Genomic DNA, 22,349 nt, shown 5'->3' on the forward strand with positions numbered 1-22,349 from the left:
TTATATATAATATAATATGATTTAAAGTTTAACTTCTACACAGCTTTCCAGTACTTGGACTCAGGGTTGTAAATATTACGAATTATCATCTCATTGTTTGTTAGCAGTAAAACAACTATTAACCAAAGTTTAATTCATAAGCTTATCATTTATTAATTATGGTTGTTATAAATTGACATTTTCATGTATTTCTGTCCAGGATGTTTATAACTGTTACTGATTTAAAAATGAATAAATAGAGAAAGCAAGAATGCAAAAAGGAGCCCACAATTCACTCTTCTAAAATAATAAAGTATTATTGTCACATCCACACAATGCATATAACATTGTTAGTAATTGTGAGTATAACACAATGCAAACATTTCATAAAACGCAGCATTAGGAGCTCTGTTGGAAATGAATCAGTATCAATTGAAAGTGTATTGCTGCATAAAATGGAATGTCGGCCTTTTCACTAATACGACTTATGTAAATCTCTGACAAAACCAAATTGCATAACTTTCTCCCGCAAAAGCTTCTTTGTCTCCACTTCATTATTTCCCCAGTAAAGGCCATGTCTGCCTCAGGCCAGCTGTAATTTGATTAATCCACCAAAAGGGTAGCCAGACGGTAAGAGCCAGCTCTGCTTCTTTTCCATTCTATTCAAATATTGCAGATCTCATATGGGATTTTATGTCATGACATTCAAATAATTTAATTCTACTTAAAAGATTTGTTTCGTTCATTCCAGTTCCAGAAAAATATTGATGTCTTGGCATCATTTGACTATTGATTTGATCTAATAATACTGGAGCAGATTCTACTGACTTTAAACTCATATCTGTGTTGATTTTTTTTTATTATCAGTCTTGTGGTTCTGCAGGGAGGCTGAACATTTTCTGAAGAGATGGAGACCTTTGTCTTTTTATTTTCATTTTCTGCCCTCGGCATTCTTTATGCCATGAACACTACTCCTGAGTTCCAAGAGTAAGTCTGAACATTTATTGATTTCTTATTGCTCAGTTACTGTGTCTTATGTCTTCACCTTTCTGTTTTAGGGTAAAGAAAAGCTGCAAATCATTGCTATAAAATTATAAGGAAAACTTTTATACCACAACAACATGTATAATTATGAACTAAACTATCATGTATTGATTTACAATGAACAATTGTGAGAATCATTACACAATTTAAAGAATATACATGAAAATATTGCAGGTTAACCTTCCCATATCATGAGACTAAAAGTACTACAATATACCTTTCTACCACTAGAGCACACTGCAGGCTTAAAACTCAAACATTCACTCTGAATATCTCCTAAATCCTGAGCACTGCTAATTCCAAGATTTTCAATTTGCCAATTGTGTGTTTATTTGTGTAAACTCTTTAAATAATTAAACCTGCCATTTCTTTGAGGGGCAAGTGGATGAATAGGGAGCAAAAAGAAGGAAATGTGAATAGAATTTATGGAGATATTCCGATGTGATGTTGGAGATAATTACTTGTGTAAGCTGTAAGGGATAATTTTCTTATTCAGTGGTTATCTCGTTTGCTTATTCATTGAGATGCTGCTTTTATTGTCTGCAGTTGATTGTGTACTGCATCACTATAAACTGAACAAACAGAGCCTGTGGTCTCGTTCCACTCCTCTCTTACACTTTTTACCGCATGATATTTCTCATTTCCGACAGACTTTTTACACTCTTCTTGTGTGAATATCTCTGCTGGCTCTTTTTTTTAGTTTGTGGACATTGACAATCAATACAGACTTCACAGACGAGTTTGATAAATTGCTCTTGACATACAATATGCCTGGTGCTCTACCACTCAGCAAACAAACAGTATTGTGTGCATAAATCTTCCTGTACTGTTGAATTGGAGGGTAGCAAGGGAGCTTCCCTTTGCTCTTGCAACATTTGTTTTCCTTCTGTGAGCACACATTGTGAGTTTTCTGAGGATGTGATGTTGTTTAGCAGGAGATACCTTGAACACATTAATCTTTTCCAGTGCTACCTTTGACCAGTAAACATGGAGGGCAGTGCTGAACTAACATGGCCTTAGTTCCCTGCTTCCAACACCTCTGCCTATGATTGATTAAACCTTTGTAAAGCTGTGCTTTTATGCCACTGGTAGCCATATCACCACTGCAGTATGAGAGGTGGAATATAGGAGAAAGGAGTGTTGTTGTCATATAAAGTATGGATTAATAGAACAAGTCTGCAACATTGTTTTTGAAAGAAGGGGATAACCCAATCTAGACTAACAAGATAAATATTCTCCATTCCAATTCAAGCAATCCAGTTCATATAATACAATATAAGAAAGACACAGTATTGCAAGAGTTTTATAAGATCACTGTCAGCAACACAGAATCAGGATTTTCTTGCCAAATGATGCTGCAAACTCAATATATTTTTAAAAGCTCTGGTTAAAATGAGGCCACTCCTGGTACTAAAAGCAACCAGAGATGGTAGGAGATCACAAAGTTAAATCCAATGTGACGCGGCCGTCTCACCGGGGATCTCCAGGTACACCAGCAGTGCCTGTTCTCGCCCTGGGATCAGTGCATCCATCACACACATTCCCCTTCTACATTATTTCTCCATGTGGTTACTCTGGGTACTGTGTGATTAACATTCTCTCTGACTTCCCATTCATCATCATTTACTAATTTAGTACTGCGGAGAGGACTGGCACAACTTCCATGAGAGAAACTAATTAGTAAAGAGAATGAAGCAGAAAATCAGAAGGAGATTGGTGTTGAAAAGTGCAGAGTGTCAGTAGTGAGATTGTGGCTATGTGTTTTTATTTTTCCTAGATAAATGTTTAATATCTCCTCTTTATCAGACCATATGCCATCTTGGGGATCGGCGTTGCTGTGTTGGTGGTCGTCTTCCTCTTCTACTTCATCATCACTCGTGGAAACCCGCCTAAAGACGTCTTATTCTTTGGTAAGTCGCACCACAATGTACATTTCCCAACTCACATGCAATATATTTCTAAATAATACAGTTTTACAAAGGTTGAATTGTATGAAGCATGACTTGTATTCAATGTTTCACCTGACAAAGCTGCTTAACTTTCGACATATCAGACCAGATCAGGCTCAGAGCCAAGCTTAGCCACACTTTTCTGGAGCAAGACTGATCCCAGACCCTCTGCAAGCTGAGGACCTTCACAGCACTTGAACACACTTAACGTTTTAGCTATTCTTTTGAGGCTGAGTCCTTGACTGAACTTGAGGCAAACACAATCAGTGTTCATACAGGTGAAGACTCCACAGTCACTGCTCCTGTATAAAACCATTCATATAGTCCACTCATAACCACAGGATGTGTAAAAGAAGTGGATGTAGTCACCATTACTTCACTCACTGGTTTGTGGACTACAGTTTTATAGCCTCAAATATGGCTTTCGACGGTTGCCATCTTTATTCTTGGAACCAGAGTGTGACTTGAAGTTCAGCTAATGCTAGTAATAGCCATCTAGCTTGCTTAGCAAGATGCATCCGTAAAGGCCAACTCTTCTGAGTGTCTTTTAGCACAACCAAATTCTGTAAAAAGACATTTTTAGGCAGCCATTATGTTACATTTAATACTCTTATGAACTTAAAACACATCATGAAAGGGTCCAGGACAGAAACTATATCAATCACAAGAGCCCCGCCCCAAAGCATACCCTGCTTTATTATCTAGTTCGCTCTAAATGGGACCATAATTTACAAAATGAACATCATATGTATTAAAGAAGACTTGAAGCTAGAAATTGAGACCATACATTTATTAGGAAAATGAGAGAAGTAGTGTCATTTTCTCATGAACCAGACATTTTGCAGCCAAAATGGTGACTCCACCCCCTGCTTGCCTTTAGAAAGCATGCAAGTTTCAGACCTGGAGGTTGCCGCTTACTACTGACTTACTCTGAAAGTTATAATGAACTTTGTTATTAGTTTGATCACAGGACCGTGGCAGCTTGTGCACCTTTAGCATGCCCTTAACCCTATAAAGCCAAGTGTATCATATTAGATACAGTTATTTTTGAGACCTCTACATCATCAAAAACCTGATGTATACATGTGTTGAAGATAAACAAACTGAGCAAGAAATTGCACAAAAATACCAGATGTAGCAAAAATGATATGCAGGTTCCACGAATGAATCAGTCATTGCTGCATTAAAAAACTTCATATCTGCAGATGTATGATGTTGTGTTATATGGAAAAAATATGTATTTTGCATGATTGAGGAAAAAGGAAAAGTCAAAGTCTTAATAGGTTAAAAATGTTAGGGTTTATATGTTTTTGTTAGTTCGAGAAAAAAACAAACTTTGTGAGCAACAAAATGCACAAAAAGACCTGATGTATCAAATATGATACAAATTAGAATTCATATATGCAATTTATTTATTTCTTAAAATTCGTCAGCAGGTTAATAAGCACTCAGTTTTTACAAAAATTGAATTTTCTGGCAATTATTTCATGGTTCAGGCTTTATAGGGTTAATTAATCTTTGGTTCAGGGAATCATATTGTACTTGACATGTGTAAAGCTATAGGTCAAATATGTTCTCCATTACCAGCGAAGGGTTTTCCCCCTAAACACAGCCCTGCAGCAGATGCCAGGGGCTATGCTAGTGGGACTGTTGATATAGCGGAAGTCAGAGCCCAGGGCGATGCTAGTGTTGTGCGGGAGAACCACAACAATGAGGACAACGCTGTAACAGGCTCTTCTCAATAATAGAAAGCCATAATCCCTTTGCTATCTCACCTGTTAGATGTCAGAGATAAACCTGGTGTCCTGAGGATTACAGAGACACTGGTACACAGGAGAGACAAAGTGTGTGTGTGTGTGTGTGTGTGTGTGAAGGACAGATAGGAGGGATGTGATATGGTTTAAGCCGTGATATCTGTGGAGAGATGCCCGTGTCACAACACAGTCACTCTCTTTACAATGACATTCTGAAAAAAGTCCACACAGCAAGTCATCACAATCAAACTTCAGACGCTCTGGACTCATTTATACTAGATAGTATCCTTCTACAGTTATCAGTGGAATCGGTGTGTGCATATTGCATGTCCACAACAGTCATACCTCACCAACTGGTGTTTGCAGTTGTAACCATGGATAAAGGGTCCATTGCCTCAGATTGTTTACGCCACATGTTGCCACCATGGATGTGTATTGTGCAGTTGATATCACTCCAGGCAACATTTACCAGTCATTAACAGTCCAATGGGCATGTTTTCCACCAAATCATCCTTTTACAGTTTATCATGGACAGCAGAGGTACCCCTGTGTGTGCCCAAACTCACAGATGCATTACTAAATGGGAGTACTGGGCACAGGGCCAGGGTCTCAAAGTGTCGGAAGCCCACCTGACCTTCACCTACAAAATGCCACTCAAAGAGACACGTACCCATAAGGAAGAGACTCAAAATGACCACAAAGAAACATAAAACGACTACAAAGACAGACAAAGTAGCTGCAAAGAGACCACAATGAGACTCATAAGGACTTTGATAAAGAACAACCACATAGAAACACAAAAAACAATATAAAGAGATAAACAAGGACATAGTAAATGACTACAAAAATGGAAAAATAATTACAGACCAAAACAATTTCAAGGAGACACACAATGACCACAAAGAAACATAAAATTGGACACCACAAAGAGACTCACAAGAACAATGAAAAAGAGCCAAGACCTACATAGAGACACATACAGACTACAAAGAGACAAAGAGACAAAAAAGCGACTACAAAAAGGAAGATAACAATTACACAGAGACTAAAATGATCACAAAGACACACAACAGAGATTTGTAATGACTACAAGGGTAAAAGGGAGAAAAGATTGTGGGGCCTTTTGCATGTCTGTGCTGAGGGGCCCGTTGTCTCATAATCCATCCATGCCCAAACTGGTTGCTATACTCCTCAATTTTATTGTGACAGTGAATTTCATGCTGCACTGCACAATGATGATGACTTATTATGGTCTGAGGCACCTGATCATTCCCCACGATCATCTGCTGAACATGCTGTAGTCAATGTATTGGTAAGCTGGCATCTGTTGTGTGGTCCACTCATTGTTAAGTGAGATTCTCTCCCTCAAAAATGTCCACAATGGCCTTGGGGATGCACAAACCTGCCCTCCTGGCACTCACAGTACCCCCTCGACAAAGGCTTTGATCATGTTTAACTCTATGGAGTCTAGGGCTATTTTGTCCATTTTTGAATCCTTTCCATCCTGCCTGTATACACCACTTAAAAATGTTTAAATGCCATGTTGGTATATATTTTTTCAGCACAACTTCACCTATATGACCTAATAATGATTATTTTTTATTTTGACATAATGGATCAACATTTTGAACCAAAAAAGGAAAAAAAGAAAACCAACATAAATGTGATCTTGTGATTGTGTGTGATCCTGTCATCCAACTCTGTTTTTTATTCTAGTGTGACTCTTTTTATTTGATTTTTTATTTGATTTTATTTGTGTCTTGTGTTTAGCGTAACAATTTTTGTCATTTTGTGTCTTTTTTTAGTCATTTTGTGTTTTTTTTGTCATTTTGTGCGTTTTTTTGTCATTTTGTCTCCTTATTTGTTTCTTTTTTGGTCATTTTGTGCCTTTTTAGGCATTCTGTGTCTTTTTTTGGTCATTTTGTGTCTTTTGTGTCTTTTTTTGGTCATTTTGTGTTTTTTAGTCCTCTAGTCCAACATAAAATGTGATTCTGAATAATTTTTTTTACGTTCAAAACACTATCATGCTCAATAAAGAATTTTAAATGTTGCAAATGTGAACAAATGTTGCAAATATAACATCCAGGTTACATCCAGTTCTATCATTTTATACAAAATATATTTGAGCTTGTCTCCAGTTTTACTTGGCATATCATCATCAAACTGAAACTGGCCTCATGGAGTTTACAGCCAGAACTTTAGAGGTAAATTTACAGTAGGGCTCCACGCTGCTTTGTTTTCTAGTCTGGATGTCATGAAGAAGTCATGCTTTGGCGCTTTTGGTGACTCCAGAGGGTTAAAGTCCTTTTTTTTTGCAATCTAGTCATTTGTAAAGAAAGTATGTGAATCTGGAAAGGGAGTTACTGGTGTATGCATACTTGATATACATATGCAAATGATGTGGAAGGGCAGACTGTATCTGCTATTTAAGTGGTGGAGTGTGAGTATAAAGTAAAAATGTTTAAACTCTCACCTCCAAAAAGCCCTCAGGGAGTAGAAGTGTTGATATAAAAGAGTCTATTACAGCCATTGTACCAGCATTGGTAAGGGGTTTTTAGTTTAAGGTTTTAGTTGGACCCATATGCCACTCAGGTGTTTGTGCAGCTCTACACTTTAAATTCTGCCTTGTGGACATGGCCTTTCAGGTGTGCTGAGCTCTTAACCCGAAGATAGAAGAAGCCTGTTCACCATGGACTCAATATAAATATCCCTCCAGCCCACCTCACTGCTCAAGACTTAATTTTCTCCCCACGCTGTCCCATAAATCACTGACTAGCCAGATGAAGGAGAATATCTTAAACTCAAAAGTAGTCAATTAAAAAGCTGAGAAAAGAAAGGCTGTTTAACAGAACTTTAAGAGACATGAGGTTCTCTGCCATTACAGTCTTGCCAATCTTTGCTAAAACATTGTATGTGAACTGGCTTTTTGGAGCAAGCAGACTAGTAATTACATGAAAATTGCAAAATCACAGTGGTTTCTAAACATCTTTGTTTAAAGCTGAAAAAGCTGCTTAGCATGTCAAGGTTTCCTAAGTCCTAAGTCCTCACACACACACACACACACACACACACACACAGACACAGACACAGACACACACACACACACACACACACACACACACACACACACACAGTGCTTAACAAATTTATAGACCACCGGTTTGTGCCACAGATGTCCTAAGTCCTTAATAATTACAAAAATCCTTTTTTATGTTTCTGTAATGGTTAACAGACCAGTATGTAGAAGCTCTTTAATGGAAATGATATTTCAAATTCTAAAATAAAATTATTATTGTTATCCATGAATTTTCAAATTTACTTTACTTACTTGACAAAAAAAAATGTAAAATACAGTAAAGCACATTATTATTCCTTGATTAAGATGTCAAATTATAGTTATTTACTTGCATTCCTGAACAGAAAACTTATTTTTAGTGGTTGAATGTTATGCTTGATTAATTTCTGACTCAAATATGGGTTTAAAACGGTGAATTCAGTTTATTTGCCATATAAACAACAACGTTTTTATTGTTGTTATACATATTTTATTGTAATAACAACGTTATTATTATTGTCTAATAAATGTGTGTAGCACTGTACATACTCACACCTGAAACAAAATTACTCATACAATAAGGCATTTTTAATGTGAAGTATCAGGTAAATGTTTTATTGTCTTCGCCGTTGCAGTTTTTGCAGAATTCTCCTTTACTTGCATCATTGACCTTGTGAGTGCCTTGGAATATGACGGCATTATCTCCGGCTTTATGGAATTCTACCAAAAGACAGTAGGTTTCTCATTCTCACACCAATAACTGGATTTATACCAGCTCTTTTTCAAACCACATTCTGTCATTTGCACATTATCCATGAAATGTCTGTGTTTTAGGGAGAGCCCTATCTGGGAACAGCCTACGCCATCATGATGTGTTACTGGGATGGGATAGCACACTTCATCATGTACTTGGTGATGATCAGCAGGATAACAGACAGGTAGGTGATGGTCAAGATACTTAAAGTCAAATCAAACTCATTAATCTTCACATTGAGAAATGTTTGGTCATTTGGCCTCCTTTCAACAGTAACAGCAGGCATTCCCAATCAGTGTATCATTCTTTCTTTCCATTTTCAATTGGCAATCAAAAATCAAATAATAAAAAATTGACTGGTTATTTGTTTTCTATTATAACACAAAAAGACGGGGAAAAAAATGCTTGTTTTTTCATATTTTAATATTAGGCTCAGATCAAAAATACTAAATGGAAAAACGGGCACCAGGACTGAATTTGATTTTAATATTTAATTGATCGGGTTTACGTGACCAGTCACTCGCTTCTCCGTAGTCAAACCAGCCGTCACTATATAATGTAGTGACCCGTGTTGTGATATTAATGGCAAATCCATTGAAACTGCTCCAAACAGGCTGACATGAAGGATAAAACCTTAACTGTCATTCTTTATCACTTTTTTTCAGTATAAAACTCTTACCTGCAGAGAGGAGATGAAGTATTAACTTTACATGAACACACCACGTGAAAAAACTAAATTGCGTCGCGCCGAAGATGTATTTGTTGTGTTGACTTTCATTATATTAAAATTCATAAAATGCACTTGAATATTTACTGTACAGAAAATATTCAAGTGCATTTTAAACTGATATTCCACAGTGAAAAGTCCTGTAAGTTTGTGAGAATATACCTGAGGTCCTGTAGAATCGAGAAGCGAGTAACGGCTCACTTCCGGGTCACGTAAACCTGACCAATTAAATATTAAAATCAAATTAATTCCTGGTGCTAGTTTTTCCATTTCGTAACTTTTGATCTGAACCTAATATTGAAATATCAAAAAACAACGAAAGTTTTTTGTGTTCCACAATACAAATTAAATCTCAGCACGTAGCATTAGACAGTTATTTTTCAAATCAAACCATATGCGAGAGGGGCAATATCTAAACTCTATGGAATCATACAAAATGTGAATAACACATTGTCAGACACATTTAAAGAGGCTTGGGGGAAGGAATTGGATAGGGAAACTTTTGATGAGATATGGGAGAATTGTATGAAGAATATCCATGGTCCATCCGTGGTAGCTCAATCAATGCAAGACATCATTTGATTCAATTCAAGGTAGTACATAGACTACATTATTCTCCCTCCAGATTGCAGGAAATATTTCCAGATGTCTCACCCCAATGAATTAGGTGTCGAAGTGAAGAGGGAACACTATCCCACTTATTCTTGCTAGTCATAAGCTACAACCATTCTGGGGCTCCTTGTTCGAGTTCTTCACTAAGGCCCTTAATTATCCATGTAACCCAGACCTGTTCACCGTGTTGTTCGGGGCCAATCCAGATGGTGTGAAAAGTAGTTGTGAAGCTAAGGCTATCTCCCTTTCACCATTGTTAGCCAAAAAGTTAATTTTACAGTCTTGGAAATCTGAAAGGGCTGCTACATTTGAAATGTGGTTGAGAGAGCTGGGAAATGTATTACACTTGGAGAAAATCAGGTACATCATATCTGCTTAAGAGGATATCTTTTAAAAAAATCTGGCAACCTTTTCTCGGTTTAATGTCTAAAAACTGAATTAGTGCTATTCTCTTGCTGTGCCATTTATTTTATACTTATGTCCTGTTTGTCTCATGTCACAAACTCTGTCAAAAAAAACAATTCTATGTAGCACCACCAACTATTTTTAATTTGTATATATTTTTCTGTTATGAATACAATAAAAATACATACACAAACTCATTCATCTTCAACTCTATGTCTAGCAGTATAAGGTAGCAGTAATACAATACATATCAGCACCAAGAGTAAACTTAGCTTCAGCACATCATAGGCTTCAGACCTGTTATTTTTATAGATTTCATTTTATTAGAAAAATTGAAAGAGAGATTCACAAGTTGCCTTTTTCATGTAAAATTCACCCAATGGCCTGAATAAAATATTTATTTTGATAGAAAAGGGAGTCCTCTAGAGGGAGTTAGTCATAAAGTTTAGTCAGTTCAGGAGTTCAGAGTGAGTGCTGCCTTCGGGCAGGTGCTTTCATTGAAATGAAATCCTCTTTAAAACAATGCCAGCTTTATACTACTGGGAGAAACTGTGCTGGGCTTTGTATTACACAAAACATGTATGATAGATGTGTGAGATTACCACTAGCCCTTGTGCCTCACTTTCAAAAAAAAGTTGCTCAGATGTCTTTAGAGGACAAAATGTCAGTGTCAAAAACTGCCATACATTTTTTTCATTAATATTACTTTCCAACTATAAATCTTTTAATCAACATGCATTCTAATCATCGTTACCAAATATTAACCCATTTTCTGTATTTAAACCTTTTAAATGCCAGTTTTTTTTTACACAATGCCAGTTTTTCTTTTAAAACAAAAATGCACCAAATTTAATTATTTTCTGAATATTAAATATTTAAATTAAATTTGAAATATCCTCACTATCTGGGATATGTCAATGATGAGCAACAACATGTTTTTCATGCATTGCATCAAACACCACAGTGATCCACAGTAGTAGTTCACAGCAGTAAAAATCAGAGTGGAAAAACCAAGAAAAAAGTGCCCTGTAGGACAAACATGAAATGGCTCAATCTAGTTGAAAATAGCAGAAACTGAAATAATAGAATGCCTTATCTTATGATGTAATGGCCGTAGGATGGAAAACTGTAGTTATAATGGGTATCAATGGGGAAATTATTGTCCATAAGGCTCTGAGTGTCTGGATTTATGAGCTGAGGTTAAACTTCCAAAATTAAAAACACCTTAAATTAAAAATTAATTCATTAGAATTAAAAAGCCGAAAATGTCCCCGGTGGCACAGTGGTTAAATAGTCTGTGTTACCTCAACTGACCAGCACTTGATCAAACTTCTTGTACTTTCTTTCTTACCTTACTCTTTCTGACCTACAAAGTCTGCAGTAACTACACAAAAGGTAAAACTGAGAAAAACTGCTTTAAAGTTGTTTTTTTAAAACATTTTTTTAACTGGCCAGCCAAATGGGTTATAGGTATGTAAGTGATATGACACTTATTTCTACATGTATTGATGATGTCATTTTTATGCTCTAAAATCATTATGATTTATTTGACCTTTGACCCCAAAAACGTAGTTACTGCACTCTGGTTTTGCTATAATAAGTTTTAATAGTAATGATAAACAGAGTGCAGTAACTACAATGTTGTTGTCTTCTTTCAGCTTTTACATTTTGTTTTCAGTGAATAAACATTTTCAAATTGATTTTGTTACAAGTGTATTTAAAAGTGTTTAACAAGTCTATTCAAATATTTGTGTATTTTAGACTTAATATTATAAAGAAATTTTATATTTTAGTCTTAATATCATTTTATCTCACTTTTTTACTTAATCAATATCTAGATAATAATTTCCCTTTCAAATAAACGTATAATTTCTATAATTTTAATGTTTAAATTAATATATATATCCAAAGCACACTGTGGTAAGTGCAATTACTGCTTGGTTTTGAGTTGGATTTTGTGGTTTTTATATCATTATTTCTTTGAAATAAAGCAAAATTGAAATCTAAAACTTTGTCCCAAGATAAAAAAGACATTAAGGAGTTAATTTTTAGTTCTAACTCAATTTTGACCAAAAATGTAGTTGCATTGCAACTGCAGTGAGGCTTTGTAGGGCAGTGCTGTCTCTACAAAAGTATAATCCCTCTTGTTTTTTGGTTTCTCTCCCAGGAAAGCCTACCGCACCCTGGGCTTGTTCTGGGCTGGCTCTTTGTGTGCCAACATGAGTGTGTTCATTGCTGGAATAGTGGCAGGTGAGCCTGTCCCGTGATGACAAGCGTTAATCAAGTGAACATCTGCACTGCCGTGTAGCATCAGTGTCACAGTTCAGTCTGCCAACCAACTACACACACACTATCGACGCCTCGGCTGCCGTCACAACCCTCAGAACAAAGCAGAAACAGACTTAAAGCATCTGTTGTTGGCATTTCAAACTGAATACATGAGTGTCACAAGATCAATCCCGTCTACAGGCAAGATTGTGTTTTCACAGAGCGACTGTACTGTATGCCTTTGCCTGAAGTCTCCTGTAGAGGTTTCATCTGGAAGCTTAATTACAGATTGACATCGAGATGATTTTGTCTTCGTATTTTGGTGAGTAAAAAAACGTTAAAAGTGTCTTTTTTTGTTCTTTATGGCAGGCAAATATGGGTCCGAAATCCGTCCAGCTTTCTGGCTCAACTTTCTCTTCCTTTTGATGCCTGTGTGGGGAGCCATCACATTATTCACCAGGCCCAAGGACAGACCGCTAATCGGTGGATACAATGTGAGTCTACCCCATGAATGGTTACTTCTTGCTATGAATGTGGGGCGCTTTAGAGCAGTATGTACCGCTAAATGTATTTAATCAGGGTAACATACAGCGCAGTCAAGTTGAATATGATACATGAATGATAACACAGGTCAGCCAATTAAGTCATTTATTTTTATGAGCTGCTGTAATTTACAGTGGCATTTGTTAGCAAGTGGAACTACAATGTTTTACCAAATGTTTTTATGTTAGCCACTTCCTTTTCCTATCACATCATTCAGTAACCGTCTTGAGTCATGATATACAGTAGCTGACTCTGAACCATATCACTATAGTGAATAGGTGATGATGATTGCTACGTCCTTAGCCTTGGGACAGCCTAAACTTACTGCAGACTAGATTCATACTCAAGCTAGCCTGGTCTTCGATATGTCTTGGATGTACAGCACACTGCAAAAAAAGGTGTGTCTAAAAACAAGATAAAAACACTAAATCTGAGGGAAATTATATTGCTGCATGGGCAGATAATTTCACTTGACAAGATTTCTTAAATTAAGATTATTAAATCTAGAAATAAGCATGTTGAACGCATTAATAAGAAATTAACTCTTAAAACAAGATAAATTAAAGCTGCAAGAAGCGATGAACTGGCCCGAGCAGAGCGCACTGCAAATAATTTGTTTCTTACCAAGATAAAAAAAAACCTTAGATTTAGAAGTGTTAGATAATTTATCTTGTTTTAAGAATTAATTTCTTATTTTAAGCGTTCAACATGCTTATTTCTAGATTTAATAATCTTAATTTAAGAAATCTTGTCAAGTGAAATTATCTGTCCATGCAGCAAGATAATTTCCCTCAGATTTAGTGTTTTTATCTTGTTTTTAGACACACCTTTTTTGCAGTGCAGCTGTCATCATCTTTTTTCCTATTAACAATGTGTCACGACTAGTTATGTTGTTCATGGTGATGAACCAACAGAAAATGATCATACAACACTGCAGTTCCCCTCAATTTAAAGACTCTTTTAGCATCTTTCAGCTCATACTTTTGTTTTTTGGCTCACAATGTTACTGTTTTGGTTCACTCTTACAATTGTTGTGTTTAGCTGCTTTTTAACTCAAATGAAGCGACTTCACCCAGCACCATGAGCAGACAGAAAGTTAGCAACCTGCGAGTGAACACAGTGGAGTATTTATTCAAACTACAGCCAGTGTTTTTTCAGGAGTCAGTGGAGACCAAAAACAGAGCTAAAAGGAGGGAGAATATTGGACTTTGATGATTCATCATGAGGACAAAAACAGGACAACAAATGAAGGCTCATGTAGCTATTGGATGTGTAAAAACACACAAGTTGCACTGCAAAAAAAGGTGTGTCTAAAAACAAGATAAAAACACTAAATCTGAGGTAAATGATCTTGCTGCATGGACAGATAATTTCACTTGACAATATTTCTTAAATTAAGATTATTAAATCTAGAAATAAGCATGTTGAACACTTAAAATAAGAAATTAACTCTCAAAACAAGATAAATTAAAGCTACAAGCAGCGATGAACTGACCCGAGCAGAGTGCACTGTGAATTATTTGTTTCTTACCAAGATACTTTAGATTTATAAGTGTTAGATAATTTATCTTGTTTTAAGAGTTAATTTCTTATTTTAAGCATTCAACATGCTTATTTCTAGATTTAACAATCTTAATTTAAGAAATCTTGTCAAGTGAAATTATCTGTCCATGCAGCAAGATCATTTACCTCAGATTTAGTGTCTTTATCTTGTTTTTAGACACACCTTTTTTGCAGTGTGCCTTATCAACTTAAATTATGAGGACATGTCAATGCTGTCTTTGCAGATTGTTTCCTGTTTTTTCAAGTGGCCCAAAAAGCTGCTTTATGAAACTGTAAAAGAGCTATTCCTTAGTTAAAAGTTAAAAGTTAGAATAAGAGGACAGTGTGAAACAACAACCTTGACTAACCAGCTCAATACTGTATGTGGTGTTGGCCCGTAGGCTCAGCACGCTCAGAGCATGAAGCTGATCTGGCGTCCCTTGGATCTGATCCTGGTGCTGCTCCTGGTAGCTGCCATGGCCTTCACTACAATCAGAGGCTTGGTGAGTGTACATCACATCCCTGTTATGGACATAATTCAGGAAGAGGCTGTAATGGTAGTTTTAAAAGACACATAGCTTGCAATCTGAGCAAGTGTGGAGGATGTATTATGTTGCTTTAACAAACAATATATTCAATTAATTGAGTTAATGAGCATTAATTTGCTGTTGTAGTTTGCAGTGTTGTCAGATTGAATGCATTATATTCTGAGGTGTTCTTGTTATCATATTTCGTCCATCCCCTGTATGTAGGTGGCTCTGGACTCTCCAGTAGAAGCCTGTTCCATCTACCTGAGGCACTATGAGCCGTACCTGAAGGATCCTGTGGGCTACCCCAGAGTGATGGTGAGCCTCTCCACATGAAGCCTATGTGTCTGTTGCTGCAGCACCTGAACGCTCCTCTGCAGCCTGTTTTAAATAACCAGCCACATAATGGACCTCTGCTTTCATGGATATCACTCTGAGTGTGCTGGAGGCTTGCCCTTATCTCTTCCACTCTCTTAGCTCGCAGCTGATTACGGAGCCATTTTTCATCATTACAGCAACAATGAGCGAGGGTAGAGAGGCCAGTGAATCTTTGTCTCTCTCTTTCATTTGCGTAAGATGGATAACAGATTATTACTCCGGCTGGGTGTGCTTTTCTTTCATTCTCTTCCTCTGACCCTACTCGGCTGCGGGTTCTGGTGTGTTTTGTTCAACGTACACAGCTTTGTCAATAGGTTATCCAAAGACCTTGTCGAGGCTGCAGTCCGGTCACAATTGCAAGTCATTGATCAGACAGACGAACCGCATGCTGAGAACTTGATAAGCTAATCCCTCTCCCAAAGCCCCCCATCAGCATCTCACTGGGTGGGAGGAGGGTGTGTGTGCAGCATGTGAAAGTATGTCTGAGGTAGCGGCCTTTGCAAATCTGTATTTGTGTGTGTCTCGTGGGTGTTTGTGTGGGAGTGAAGAATGAAATGAAGTTTGGTTTGTTGCACAGGGTTCAAATCAATCAATCAAATCAAAATTACTTTAGTTATCCCCAAGGGGAAATTCAGTTAGTCTAGTAACTCTGTCAGAATGAGACAGGCTGACGGCTGTAGGAGAGAAGGATCTTTTGTATCTCTCCGTCCTGCAACGTCCAATGCTGTTTTTTTGGTCCATAAAGGTTTTGTGGAGCAGGTGATCCGGGTATTTCAGGATGGCCTTGAACATCTTGGCAGGTCATCTCTCCACCACCTCCTCCAGTGTGTCCAACCTGGCTCCAACCACAGAACCAGCTCTTTAGACCAGCCTGTCCAACCGCCTTTCATCTCTGTGTCTGATGCTGCCTCCCCAGCAGACTGCAGCATAAAACAACACACTACCACCACAGACTGATAAAACATCTGCAGCATGTTACTACAGATGTCAAGAGATCTGAGCTTCCTTAAGAAAAAGAGGCGGCTCTGCCCCTTTTTGTAGAGAGTGTCTGTGTTAAGGGACCAGTCCAACTTATTATCCAGGTATACTAGATACTTAGAACTTGGCACCACCTCCATGTCCACCCCACAACTATTCACTGGCTGAAGAGGGGGCTTGAATCTGCGGAAATCTACGATCATTTCCTTAGTCTTTGAGGTGTTCAGTAGGAGATAGTTCTTGTGACTCCAGTCATTGAAGGCTTTTATCAGATCCCTATATTCAGATTCCTGTCCATTCCTGATACACGCCACAATAGCAGTGTCGTCCGAGTACTTCTGGATGTGGCAGGACTCAGAGTTGTATTGGAAGTCCGCTGTGTACAGTGTGAACAGGAATGGAGCCAGAACAGTGCCTTGTGGAGCCCCTGTGCTGCTCATTAATGTCCCAGAAACACAGTTCCCCAACCTGACATACTGTGGTCTTCCTGTCAGGTAATCTTTGATACAGGAGATGAAGGAAAGATCCACTCCCATCTCTGTGAGCTTGTTTTTGAGTATGTTGGGTTGGATAGTGTTGAATGTGCTTGAAAGATCAAAGAACATGATTCTCATATAAGCACCATGTAACCCATAGTCTATGTATTAAAACTGACTGATTCTCCAACACCTATCTTACTGTCTGCTTTTCAATAGAAGGTTGCCTGAGTTGTCTTCACTCTTGCACCACCATGACAGCCACGAAAACCCCTCTTCAACTCAGCTGGAATAGGGTGATGGTGTCCTCCAGACTTGCTCCGTTTCAATTAAAAAAGCTCTTGAATAAACTCTTCTCTTAACAGAAGTAGCCATCAAAATATTATGAAAACACATAAAAACTTAGCAAATTTGAGCAAAATCAGCAGAACTTGCACTGTTTCTGCACTGACCGACCTCTTTATTCATTGATGATGATGAACGGTATGTGACAGATTACCGTGGCAGCACTAAAAAGACATTTGAACAAAAGACTGAAGGGCATATATGATTGGCTTTCAGGCCTTGGGCTGAACTTATTAGAATTCATCTAGACCTCAGAGTGAGAATGAAAAGAAACTGTTCAGTGGTATAATTTGATTTTTTTTTTCTTTAAAGGAGGAAGCTGGCTTTCATGCACCAAATATTTTTGAAGGCCAAGAAAGTCTCCGTAACGACCATTGTGTAGGAGTAGTAATTTGTGCTGAGGGTGCAAATTTGTGTTTGCAAGGTGGCAAAATACTTGAGACCTGCACTTAAGAACACTTAATAGACTTTATTTGAGTATTTCCAATTTGTGACAGTTCATTTTACTTCTTTACACTTCACATTACATTTATGTTATGACTGCAGTTACGTCACACTGCAGAATAAAATATTACACTCAACGTGAGATTAGATTGAGGTGATAAAATGATGCAGGGTTAGAATGTAACAGTTTTTTTAGATTGCTCTAACAAAGCTATTTTTTAGATGTTCAGGAAGAACACTAAAAGTGAAGTCGGATCAATGATAGGTATTAAGGTTTTGCCAAAAATGCTTTCTGTTCATGGCCAGAAATTCCAGTCTGTCCACCTCTGGCTGCTGTCACTGTGTCGGAACTTTGGCAGTTGGTGGCAGTTAATTCTGTTGATTGCTCTGCTCTGATTGCCTTTGATCTTTGCTCTGATTACAGTTACAGATACATGCACTCAGACATGCTTCAAACACGCACACACACACACACACACACACACACGTACACACACACACACACACACACACACACACACACACACAGGTAACTTTAGGCGATTTTTGTTACACACGCACACACACACACACACACACACACACACACAAATGCGCGCGGAAGCGCGCACACTCCTCCAGATACACATGTTTCACACACACACACACACACACACACACACACACAAACACATTTTGAGGTTAAAGGGCATAGGTTGCTGTATAAATACATACTTGAAACATGCTCCTTGTATATAATATAGTATCATAACATTACTAGTATTAATTGTTTGAAATCTCTGAAGAATCTCATCTTAGTGTACACACACCGGCAGTAGCCCCCATGGCCGTTTCAAAATTTCCCCAGAGGAATTTTTTTCGTTATCTTATGCTCTACTTTTACTGTCATTTTCAAGTATTTTTCCACACTGGTAGTGCAGCTTTAATGCAGCCAGTTATTCTGAGGGTGGTTGTAATGTTTGTAGGCTATTCCAACATTCAAAACATCCCTCTCCTGTATTCAGTAAGAGTAGTTGAAGTTCAGTGCAGGCCAGAGGAGAACGAGGATGTACTGCATTAATTATCTGCTGGATTGTTGGTCAGGGCCCAACAACAACATTGTCTGACAGTGATGGAGTGTAAAGCACTTCTTCACTATGTGGGGCACTTTTCACTGGCTTCAGAATCCCTATTCACTGGAATATACATTATAATATACACTAACAACTGTCAACTGTCTTGTGATTTTCAAATGTTCAAAATAAACTGATTGGTTTTGTTTTTACAGATGCTGCACTTGTTCTTCTATGGACTCCCTCTGTTGGGTGCATTCGTTTACGGTCTCCTCAAGCCCGGATGTTCATGGATGTCAGACTGGACTGTGTTCTTAGCCGGAGCCATGCTGCAGGTAACACCACAAAGACGATCAGTCGATATGTGAAACTGGCTCTGATTACATCGTTTACAATACGGGTACTACATACTGAAGTGCGCTTGTTGTATTTCATTAAGGTCACATTTATACATAGCAGGGTATTTAGAGAAAGAAATATCCCCCCCCCCCCCCCCCGTTTTCAAAAAAGTTGTCGTTTACATCAACCCGCATAAATACGCTGTCGAGCGCCATTATAACTATGCCAAACCTATGACCGGCAGTGTAGGGAGAAGGATAAAGCCATGCAAGCCAATCAGAATCCTCAGAATCAAGAACAACGAATAACACGAGCTACTTCCTGTTCCTTTCAAAACAACTAGATAGAATGAGTGTGAGAACCTAACCCAACTGGGAACCTCTCCCAGTTGACATGACAACACATAACCAGACTTTTCCAAATTCTCCACTTTGCCCCGAGTTTTAAGAAATAATCGTTTTCCGTGATAAAAACTGGGTTTTAGGCCAAACCGCATGGAAATATCTGCGTTTTCCCTTAGTGTTAACAGGGCCTAAGTCAGCGGGATAATTACTCTGATTGATTAAAGTCACATTAAAGTAAAAGTTTACGTTCAGTACAAAGAGGTCTGACCAACCACACGTATCGCTGCAATTCAACTCCTTGTGAGCTTTCATCCTGCTTATAATCACCTGGACCACATTTATCCTTTGAAGCATATTTTTTTGTAATAAACAAGCTGCTGGTGCTTTCTCTCATACTAACCTGACAGGAAGATTGGAGCCATGAACCGTGAGGAAGCACTTGATTAAAGCCTTGTTTTACTGTTTAGAAGAGGTTGCACATTCTATCCGCTTTCTCTCTCTCTCTCTCTTAAGTCTGTGCATCCACTGTGCAGCAGCTTATCTTCCCTTAAAGGATCATTTTCTGTATATTTTAAAAGTAGACTAATGACTGTGGAAGACAAACTCGAGGTATCTCATTCCCTCCAGGTTTATTCCTGTGTCTCGTTTGTGGAAAGAAACATTGACATTTCAAATGACCTGCCATCAGTGTGAATATAGAACAAACAGTGAAAGGATGTGCTGATTGGTACAATTTGCAGCACAGTATATGACAATGCCGTCTAACTTCTGTCCTTCTGTCCATGTCTCCTTCCAGTGCCAGTGGACTCATATCGGGGGGTCCCTCCACCCTCGTACCGCGGCTCCGTACCGTATCCCAAATGATGCTTTCTGGTCCGTGCTGGCAGCTAACCTGCTCTATGCAGCCACCCCCATCCTGGTGGCTTTGAGGGTTCAGAGTAACCCCTATTTCTTCCTGAAGATCGCCCCCTTTCCTGGGCAGACAGGTTTGCCCAACAGCGAGGAGAAAGATACCAAGTACAAAGACAAATAATAATTCTTAATCTTGTCTGACCTTTTGGAGTTAATTACATATCTGATGATTCATGAGGAGCTGTTTTATTTCAAATGCCAAAATACAAGATTATTTTCCTCAACATGATTGGAGTTTGTGGTTGTTTTAATGTTTGTTGCCACACTTTGATTATGTTTATTTGCATAAACACTGAAACAGCTAATTGGTCTGTGAAGTTGTTTTTTTGGCCATGTCAGACATTCATGGTGCCCAGATGATGAATCCTTTAGTGATCCTCTGACTTATTCGCACTGATGCTGCATTCATCGGTTTGTGAATGAATTCCCAGTGGTGGCAGGTGGCACCGTTGTAAGACTGCCTACGCCACCAGCATGAATATGTGTGTGAACGGTTGAATGAGTGCAGTCTGTAGTATAAAACGCTTTGGATAAAAGCACTATATAAGTGCAGTCCATTTACCATTACTCAGTGCGAGCTGCAGGTCAAGGTTTTCACCTTTTCTGTGAAATAGTTTAACATCTACTGGATGGATTAACATATTTGGTAAAAACATTCATGGTCCCATGATGATGAATCCTTTTGATTTGGTGATCTTGTGACTTTCCCTCTAGCACCACTGTGAGGTTGACATCTTTGCACTGCAAAAAAGGTGTGTCTAAAAACGAGATAAAAACACTAAATCTGAGGGAAATGATATTTCTGCATGGACAGATAATTTCACTTGACAAGATTTCTTGAATTTAGATTGTTAAATCTAGAAATAAGCATGTTGAACGCTTAAAATAAGAAATTAATTCTTAAAACAAAATAAAATATCTGACACTTTTAAATCTAAAGTTTTTTTTATCTTGATAAGAAACAAATAATTGTCAGTGCACTCTGCTTGGGCCAGTTCATCACTGCTTGCTGCTTTAATCATTTATCTTGTTTTAAGAGTTAATTTCTTATTTTAAGTGTACAACATGCTTTTTTCTAGATTTAATAATCTTAATTTAAGAAATCTTGCCAAGTGAAATGATCTGTTCCCTCAGATTTAGTGTTTTTATCTTGTTTTTAGACACACCTTTTTTGCAGTGTTTCCTTTAGTGAAATGTATTTTTAATCAAATAGTAGAATATCCATAGTCCTAATAGTAGGAATCATGACTTTCATGCATGTACAAAATTTGGTAAGTATATTTAGGGTTTCCAGATGATGTATTCTTAGTGATATCATGACTTTTCCCCTGATCTCACCATGCAAACATGCATGCAATAACACTAAAGCTGTTTTTGTCATCACAACTCCTCACAATGTCCAGAGAATCAGAGCCTTCCTCTTCACCCTTGGATGTTTGTATTCTTCAGCCTTTGTGCCAGTGGTATGATACGATGGCACCCACTAGTCCACTGTGAATTTTCACACATGGGCTCAATCAGACATTACACAGACTTTATACATTAAAACTGGCAGTGTTAAGATTGTCTGATTCATACATTTGCATTCAACATACAGGTTCTCCAGGTGATGTCTAGATCAGCTATTCTCAACCTTGGGGTCCCGACCCCAATTGGGGTCGTGAGATGATTTCTGGGGGTCGCTTTGTGCCTTTGTGCCAGTGGTATGATACAATGGCACCCACTAGTCCACTGTGAATTCTCACACATGGGCTCAATCAGACATTACACAGACTTTATACATTAAAACTGGAAGTGTTAAGATTGTCTGATTCATACATTTGCATTCAACATACAGGTTCTCCAGGTGATGTCTAGATCAGCTATTCTCAACCTTGGGGTCCTGACCCCAAGGTTGAGAATAGAGGTCCATTTGATTCTTT

At 38.0% G+C, this 22,349-nt stretch overlaps 1 protein-coding gene across 1 annotated transcript; it reads left to right on the plus strand.

Moving 5' to 3' along the window:
- Positions 1 to 886: 886 nt before the first annotated feature.
- Positions 887 to 20,705, plus strand: tm6sf2b (transmembrane 6 superfamily member 2b). Its single transcript, XM_059341702.1, has 10 exons — positions 887 to 966; positions 2,830 to 2,933; positions 8,417 to 8,514; positions 8,616 to 8,719; positions 12,447 to 12,529; positions 12,917 to 13,041; positions 15,034 to 15,135; positions 15,385 to 15,477; positions 19,048 to 19,167; positions 20,312 to 20,705. The coding sequence occupies exons 1-10, from the start codon at positions 887 to 889 to the stop codon at positions 20,546 to 20,548; spliced, it is 1,146 nt and encodes a 381-aa protein (XP_059197685.1). The 3' UTR covers positions 20,549 to 20,705.
- Positions 20,706 to 22,349: the final 1,644 nt, after the last annotated feature.

Source organism: Centropristis striata, chromosome 9, assembly GCF_030273125.1.
Source record: "Centropristis striata isolate RG_2023a ecotype Rhode Island chromosome 9, C.striata_1.0, whole genome shotgun sequence".
Taxonomy (NCBI): Eukaryota; Metazoa; Chordata; class Actinopteri; order Perciformes; family Serranidae; genus Centropristis; species Centropristis striata.